The following is a 9005-nucleotide window of genomic DNA, read 5'->3' on the forward strand; positions in this document are numbered from 1 at the left end:
AAATGAGGAGGTCAAATTGTCCCTGTTTGCAGATGACATGATTGTGTATTTAGAAAACCCCATCATCTCAGCCCAAAATCTCCTTCAGCTGATAAGCAACTTCAGCAAAGTCTCAGGATACAAAATCAATGTGCAAAAATCACAAGCATTCCTATACACCAATAGCAGACAAACAGAGAGCCAAATCATGAGTGAACTCCCATTCACAATTGCTACAAAGAGAATAAAATACCTAGGAATCCAACTTACAAGGGATGTGAAGGACCTCTTCAAGGAGAACTACAAACCACTGCTCAACAAAAATAAAATAAAATAAAAGAGGACACAAACAAATGGAATAATATTCTATGCTCATGGATAGGAAGAATCAGTATCATGAAAATGGCCATATTGCCCAAAGTAATTTATAGATTCAATGCCATCCCCATCAAGCTACCAATGACTTTCTTCACAGAATTGGAAAAAACTACTTTAAAGTTCATATGGAACCAAAAAAGAGCCCACATTGCCAAGACAATCCTAAACAAAAAGAACAAAGCTGGAGGCATCAGGCTACCTGACTTCAAACTATACTACAAGGCAACAGCAACCAAAACAGCATGGCACTGGTACCAAAACAGAGATATAGACCAATGGAACATAACAGAGCCCTCAGAAATAATGTCACACATCTACAGCCATCTGATCTTCGACAAACTTGACAAAAACAGGAAATGGGGGAAGGATTCCTTATTTAGTAAATGGTGCTGGGAAAACTGGCTGGCCATCTGTAGAAAGTTGAAACTGGATCCCTTCCTTACACCTTACACAAAAATTAATTCAAGTTGGATTAAAGACTTAAATGCTGGACCTAAAATCATAAAAAAAAACCCAGAAGAAAATCTAGGCAATATCTTTCAGGACACAGGCATGGGCAAGGACTTCATGACTAAAACACCAAAAGCAATGGCAACAAAAGCCAAAATAGACAAATGGGATCTAATTAAACTAAAGAGCTTCTGCATAGCAAAAGAAACTACCATCAGAGTGAACAGACAACCTACAGAATGGGAGAAAATGTTTGCAATCTCCCCATCTAACAAAGGGCTAATATCCAGAATCTACAAAGAACTCAAACAAATTTACAAGAAAAAAACAATCCCATCAGAAAGTAGGCAAAGGGTATGAACAGACACTTCTCAAAGGAAGACATTTATGCAGCCAACAGACACATGAAAAAATGCTCATCATCACTGGTCATCAGAGAAATGCAAATCAAAACCACAATGAGATACCATCTCACGCCAGTTAGAATGGCAATCATTAAAAAGTCAGGAAACAACAGATGCTGGAGAGGATGTGGAGCAATAGGAACACTTTTACACTGTTGGTGGGAGTGTAAATTAGTTCAACCATTGTGGAAGACAGTGTGGTGATTCCTCAAGGATCTAGAACTAGAATTACCATTTGACCTAGCAATCCCATTACTGGGTATATACCCAAAGGATTATAAATCATGCTGGATAAAGAAACATGCACACATATGTTTATTTCAGCACTATTCACAATAGCAAAGACTTGGAACCAACCCAAATGTCCATCAATGATAGACCAGATTAAGAAAATGTGGCACATATACACCACGTAATACTATGCAGTCACAAAAAAGGCTGAGTTCATGTTCTTTGCAGAGAAATGGATGAAGCTGGAAACCATCATTCTCAGCAAACTGTCACAAGGACAGAAAACAAAACACAACATGTTCTCACTCATAGGTGGGAATTGAACAATGAGATCACTTGGACACAGGGTGGAGAACATCACACACCAGGGCCCGTTGATGGGTGGGGGACTGGGGGAGGGATAGCATTAGGAGAAATTCCTGATGCAAATGATGACTTGATGGGTGAAGCAAACCAACATGGCACATGTATACCTATGTATCAAACCTGCACATTGTGCACATGTACCCTAGAACTTAAAGTAGCATAATTTTTTTTAAAACTCAGGAGATTTAAAATAAAGAATTAGAAGATTACTTAATTATAAATCCATAGAAAATTAAGCAAATAAACAAAAATGGACTTTTTTAACTCCAAGGAAAATAACTAGGGAAAAAAAGGAAATGGCAACATAGGAGCCTATGTGACTTAACCTTAACTATCATTTAGAAAGTAATGATAATGCTTATACTGAATACTGGGCTAACTAAAAAGATTGTGTAAGAGATGGGGTCTAGCTGCATTGCCCAGGCTGGAGTGCAGTGGCTATTCAAATAGTGCAATCCATAGCCTCAAACTCTTGGACTCAAGTAATCTTCCTGCCTCAGCCTACTGAGAAAAATTTTGACACAACCATATTGGAAAGATGACTGGAAAGAAAGCTTGCATGTGTGGTTAACAGGCAATAGAATGATCGAGAAGAGAATTTTCTTCCACTAGGATTCCAAGAGATAAGACCTAAAACTGAAAAAAAAAGTAGCATGTTATTAAGAGATATGAAGGCCAATACCTACAGGAACAGCTAACAAGAATTGAGAGTAAAAAATGGAGAGTAGGAGACAGGAACCTTTTTATCCTCATAAACCTTGTGTAGTTTTCTCACTTTCTATAGCTGTAGAACTAAACTTTGGTAAAAAGTAAATCTAATTTTTTTCAAAAAAGGTTTCCCTCTGGTTGTTTCTACACTACATAGCAATGGATATTGTTTGCAAAATGGAGATTGAATCTTTATTTCTGTTGTTCATAAAGCTCCATCAACTCCAAAGGCCTTTAGAATTTCCACACTGCAGCCTACAAAGCTCCTTTTTTCCCCTGCTGTGTTAGTTATTTTACACTTATCATGGGTTCTTTCCTTAAAAATGCTGCTCACTGACCACTCGGTCATTTACCCCAGACTAATTCTAAAAATAAATGACTCTTGTATGGATTAAATACTGTTATCTCTATCTCTACCGACTGTATAATGTTATACAGTCATTATACAGGCCCAGATTAATGACATACTAATAACTAAAAGGATACAACTACAGTTCTTCACATAACAACATTTGCGTTAGGATACTTCTAGTTCTGCACCATATAAAGTGCATCGACAAAACAACTACTGGCTTTTATTGCTTAAAAAAATTATTTCTAAGCCTGTCTTTTTAAAACTAAATTTATTGTTAAGTGTGTTGAATACTGAGGGCAGTAGCTGGCTGTATAAGGAAATCCATTTTAAATAAAGATAATTGTTTTTAAAAATAATATATGTTCAGGTCTGTTTATTTTAGTGGTATTAGCAAAAGACATGACAGGAAAAAAAGATTTTAAATTATTGACTTAGATGGTAAATCCTTAAAATGAAGGAATAATTGACGTCCCTTAGTTTTTCTTTCTATAGTACGCCATGTGAAATTTTAGTCACATTATTATTTGAGACGCTGGCATGGTCAGTGTTTTACTTGTTCAAACATGTGTGATTTGGTTTTAAAGAGAAACTTAAGTCCAAAAAAAAAGTAATGTCAATGTTCTCACCAAAAGAGGGAGGAACTCTCTCTACTTTAATTCATAATGCTTAATAGGGAATTTTCAAAAGCAAAAATACTGTCAGCTGCATTTTCACACTTGGGTGAGAATATCAGTTTGAAGAGGCCTGATTCTCACCCCACACATTGCTTCACAGAGAAGAAAACTCACATAAGGAAACCAGCCAAATCCAGAGCATCTGCATCGCAGTCCAGGGTTCTTTCCCATGGCATGGCCTCACCCTTGGGGTAAAGGTGATTATCATCATATATAAAACAATAACTACAATGAAACCGCACATTTATTGAGCACTTTGTATTCGCCTGGCACTGCTCCCACGCATTCCTGGGTTAGCTCCTCTAACCCTCCCAGTTTCCCAAAGACGTGGGTGCTCTGACTACCCCCACTTTACCTAAGGAGCTTGAGGTACAGAGGTTTCATAGCAGTCCAAGATCCCCAGTCGGTGACTGAGCCACAAACTTCACTGCAACCATATACCGAAGCCCTATTTAATACATTAACTTCTTATGGTAAAGTAACTGTGTTATTTCAATGTGTTTGTAAAAGGTCCCCTAAGAGAGCTTTGTTATTAGGCAACTTTCTCTCTTGAGTGTGAGGAATTTCAGGGTGGAAGGGTGAGGACGATTAGAGGAGAAACTGTTGTGTTTCATATTTCTAAATATCTGCCAGGTCACTGTTGGAAATCTCTTTTAGAGTAAGAATTGTAAAATACTAATCTTATCACTTGTAAAATATACAGGTCAGTTAAGCAAACTTTCACCACTCAATGCAAACTTGGAGGAAAAAAAAAGGTAAAGAGACTTTGGAACGTCTATAAGGCTTTTGGAATTAAAAAATAATTCCCAGCAGCCGACTGCAGTCCTAGTCCTCTGAAGCCCGGGGTGCACTAGTCCCCAGGCCCACCAGGGCACTGCTGTCGGCCCAGTCCCAGGCCTCAGCCACTACTGTGACGCTGAGGGGCCCGGGCAGCGATCTGCCCTCCTCTGGGCTCACACACGCCCTTGGTTTTGTATCCCAGGCCACGTGCGCCGGGGCAGCCGCTGACATTGGGACCTACAGGGTAGTGGCATTACGGACAAGTCAGCAAACCGCGGATCTCGCCCGTAGGGTGACACACCCCAAGCCCCAGCCCGCCTTGGGAAGTCTCTGACTTTTAGCTCCTAGCCCTCGAAAGCCGAGAACTAAAGAAGCAGGTTCCGGGAACCATAGCAGCCCGGGGCGCAGACTCCCCCATGGAGGCTGCAGAAACCGGGCGACTGCGAGTTGGGAGCTTAGATGTGGGTTCCTTGCCGAGACGTGGCAAGCCCGCAGCCGTTGGACACACGTGCCCTTTTTCATAAGCGGCAAAGCCCGCGCCCCGCCTGCTTGGCTGGCAGGGATTCGGCACAGACAGCCTGGAGTTCGAGAGCTCAAAATTTGGCCAGGCATTCCTACTGTCAAACACCTCTCGCCTCTTTGCTCTAAAGGGTGAGTCCCAAGTGGCCAAGATGGCAAGGCGGTGACTGCAGCGCCAATATTGATGGCTTCTCTGTCCACTCTCACCTGTTCCTGGGGCCCTCGGCCTCAGGTTGCGCTGTCCCCTACGACCAACGCCCAGGTGCCCGGCCATGCCAAGCTGTGGGCGCGCCCCGCACCTGGCTCAGCTCCGCTCCCCTTCGGTCTCATTCGCGTGGCACTGGGGTCTCGGGGAGCTTTGCCGGGATTGCACTACTCACATTCCAGGTGCGTGAGCGCCGATGGGGAGCAGAGACCGTATTCCCTCATGGCTGTGCTCCTAATCCCTGACTGGAGGGAGGAGGGATCGCCGCTATGCTGGGATCTCAGCCCGCCTTCCCTCAGATTCTACCCCACAGTAAAATGGGCCACACTGGCGATTACACGTCCGCGTCCACCCGCTCCCCGCAGCCATAGGCACCATCCTTAGCCTCGAGCCCTTTGTTCACTTTGGGTTTTATTCCAACACCCAAAGACCCATGGAGAAAATTTGGAGGACAGGTGGAAAGAAGATTCAGCGCCCGTTTCTTCTAAAGGTACTCCCGCAAAGCTTAGCTCTGGGAGCATTAGAGACTGCGTTGCAGAACATGCCGGGGGAAGTGAGTGCAGCCAGAATTCAGACACACAGGGGCATTTTTGGTGGAAACCACAGAAGTTCGTTTATAAGGGGCTGGAAGGGAAATGAAAGGAATGAGAAGAGTGGTTCAACAAGCCTTTAAAAGAAACCTGGGGTCTGTGCAAACAACAGTCAGGGAAACCCCGAGAGCAGGCCAGCCAAGTGGTGACGCCTGGCTGCGAGGCGTCCGCGGACGCTTCCGCACTAAGTTGGGGCGCAAGCCGGCATAGGACTGAGGAACAAGTTCTTTCCGTCTCTGATGCTTCAGACCGTGGATGGAGCCAGTCACCGGGAGTGCGCCCCCTAATCGCCAGCCCAGTGCTGGCAAAGTGGAAACCGGGAAGAAAAAGCACCCAAGTGGTTTGACAGCACCTGTTGGACCTGGGCACGCAGGAGCTGCGGGCTCAGACGCCCTCCCCTCCAACCCCTTCACCTCCCTGGGACCCTCTATGTACACCCCTCTACCGCGATGGGCGGTCGTCAAAGGTCGTCGCAGCCACACAGCGCATACCTGAACGAGTGCCCGCGCGTACCCGCCCTCAGCGCCGCAAGGGGGAGTGGGGTCTGCAGAGTGGACGGGTGTGCAGGGAGAGCCGCGGAGAGCGGTTGGGTTAGGGCCCGGGGTCCGGGACGCGCCCCTGCTCACCTCTCTCACTGGCCTGGATATTGCGCACGATGTCTTCCAGATCCAAGTCTTTGGTCTCGTCGAAACTGTAGATGGACGTGTGCAAACCCTCCTCCTGGAAGACCTCGTGGACCCCCTCGAGGGTGAAGAAGCAGTTCCGCTCCAGCTTGTCGTCGCTGTAGACCAGCGCAGCGCGGCTCCAGTGGTGGTGGCGGAACAGGGCGAGCATCATTTCGCCCATCTTGGCGTAGGCGGGCGCCACGCGCGTGAGGTGAGAGTACTCAGAGTCCTTGTGCTGGAAGCCGGCGGCCAGCGCCCCGGCCGACAGCATGGGCAGGTCCCAATGCGATGCAAGCCGGGCCACTGGCGCTGCTGCATACTCGCACACTGGCCCCAGGATAAGGTCAGGCTTGGTGCCCCGCGCCGCCGCCACGCGGTCTACCAAGCTGAAGAGCGCACGGTTCCCACAGTCCGAGTCCTCGTAAGCCACCTGGAAGCGAGTGCCCGGCGGCAGAAGCCGCCTCCCGGTCCCGTTGCCCTCCACGCTGCGCAGAGCGTACTCGATGGCCGGCCGCACTCGGGTCAGTGAAAACAAGTACGAGTCATCCTGGGGCAGTAACACCAGCACCTCGATCTTCTGCGGCGGCAGCGCCTCTCTCTCCCGGCGTCCGCCGCCTATGCCCGCGCCCCCGCCGCCGCCGCCAGCGCCACCGCCACCAGTGCCGCCTGCCAGCAACGCCCAGCCGAGTAGGACGCACGGGGAGAAAGTGAGCACCAGCAGAGACCGCATCGTGCCTCAAGAAAGCGCTTGCCCTCGCCGCCGACTCGCCCTCTGCCCCCCACCCACCCTTCCTCTTTCCTCCCCACTCTTCTCTCCAAGGTCCCTGCGCCCCCTTGGGCGCTTTAACGAAACAGAATACCCCCTTCACTAATGCGCCAAAAGATAGAGAGGAAGCGTCCTTCTTTGCAATGTCACTAGTTTTTCTTAAAAAAAGAAAAAAAAGAAAAAAGAAAAAGTTCACCGGGTGTAAACCTGTGCGTCTGTAATATACATATATATACTTGTATATATTCGCCCTCCCTTTATACATATACTATTTTGCTTAGAGGTGGCTTCTTATTTGGGCGTTGCTAAGGTTGCTTTTGAAAGCGTTTTTGTAAAAGAAAAAAAAAAGTTAGACTTGTCCAAGTGTTTGTAATTGACGATGCATCTCCCTCGCGTTTGATCTCATTGATTCGCACCGGTTCCTGGATCCATAGCCCGCGTTTAAATAGCGTGGCAGCGGCTGAGCGTGTTACCACACATGGCGCTCCGAGGCCGGGCTTGTATTTCCAGCGGGTGGGGTGGGTAGGGGTGGGAAGAAGTGGGGGCTGGGCTGGGGGAGTCTCTCATTAACATTCTTACATCAGGGCTCCTCCCTGCACCCCTTCCCTACCCATCGCGCCCCTGTCCCTAACCACCACTCCCCGCCGGCCCTCGGCCTTTTCCTTAAAGCTGAAATCGCCCACGTCTGCACCGGCAGAAGCCCCCACCACGCCGCGCGCCTCTGCGATCCCCGCCTCTCCCTTGCCAGCTCCAGCTCCTGGCTTTAAACAAGGAAATGTGCTTTAAAGTAGAGAAATGCGCGCGCGCACGCACACGTACACACACACACCGTGCAAAAAAAAGAAAACAACAACAGGACTGGGAGAAAGGGATGGTTCTAGAAATTGTGGTTTCGGTGCAATAATCCTTAGGTGCCGCTTGCTCTCACCTTTCTGGTTCCGGCCACATTCCCTCCCGACGCACCGACGCGGGGCGAGCACCTGACCTTCCCGGTCCCTCGGTGCAAGGTCAGGAAACAAGGACCAAGGTCCCAGTGCAGATGGCTCCATCGCGGACCTGGTGTGCCCGGCTGGCCCGGGCGTCACCCACACCCCGCCTTCCTCAGCCCCGCACCAGCCCCCTCCCGCTGGGCCACGCAGGTTCGCGCTGGAATCGCAGTGGTGCCGGGGTCACAGTGACCCAGTTCATGGACCCTCCGTCAGCTCACTGAGAGCAGGAAAGTGAAACTTGTTGCTCTCAAAGGCGAGCGAACCCTTCAACTTCTGGAGGTGTCACAAAGCTTGGAAAGCATCCCCAAAGCGTCCTCGGGGCTTTGTGTGCTAAACCAGGTACCTAAATAAAGGGACTGCCTTTCCCAAAACGTTCCCGGTAGGTCCCCCGGGTACGACACACGCTCCCCTCCAACCTGAGCGCTCAAAGATCCAACCGCTCCTCATCTGGAGCGCTCCAGACACTGTGCCGTGGTTCCGCGACGCCAAGAAAAGTTCTGCCTCGGAGACCCAGTCCTTTCACTGGCCACAGCCACAACAGCGGTGGAGACCGGAGGGAAGCGCCTCTGGAGAAGTCCGTGACCAGAGGAGCGTCGCGGGAGTCAGCCGTGCGGCTGGGCAGGTCAAAACGGAACTGGACCTTCTTCTGCAAGTCATTTGCAATGTGAACGTGCTACACTAGGAGGGAGAATTCTGACAATTAAGTCCTGCACATTTAAATACATTGAAAATATGTTAAAATGGTCTTTCATTTAACTAGGCGTCCGTATCCACAAATTTCTTCTAGTCTCAGACCAACGCCCTCTTTCGGCAGAAACTTGCACCCGACTCAACCCCGGTGCGGCAGTCCCAGAGGCCGCGTTTTTTACTCTGAGGCCTTAATGCGCTCTGGTTCTCACTTGAGACGGGTAAAAAGGCAAACTGGGGTTTCTGGAGATATGGCAAC

General features: G+C 48.5%; 1 protein-coding gene across 4 annotated transcripts in view; it reads right to left on the reverse strand.

Moving 5' to 3' along the window:
• The window catches only part of NPR3 (natriuretic peptide receptor 3), an 85803-nt gene extending 77002 nt beyond the window's left edge, over positions 1-8801 (reverse strand). For 2 of the 4 annotated variants that reach the window (XM_007961305.3, XM_007961304.3), the window contains exon 1: positions 6266-7588. In XM_007961305.3, the coding sequence (XP_007959496.2) occupies positions 6266-7034 (769 nt within the window). In that variant the 5' untranslated portion in view covers positions 7035-7588. Of the gene's footprint in view, positions 1-6265; positions 7589-7998 lie in introns of those variants that run through there. The other 2 variants (XM_007961306.3, XM_037990736.2) reach the window with 2 other exon arrangements.
• Positions 8802-9005: the final 204 nt, after the last annotated feature.

Source organism: Chlorocebus sabaeus, chromosome 4, assembly GCF_047675955.1.
Source record: "Chlorocebus sabaeus isolate Y175 chromosome 4, mChlSab1.0.hap1, whole genome shotgun sequence".
NCBI lineage: Eukaryota > Metazoa > Chordata > Mammalia > Primates > Cercopithecidae > Chlorocebus > Chlorocebus sabaeus.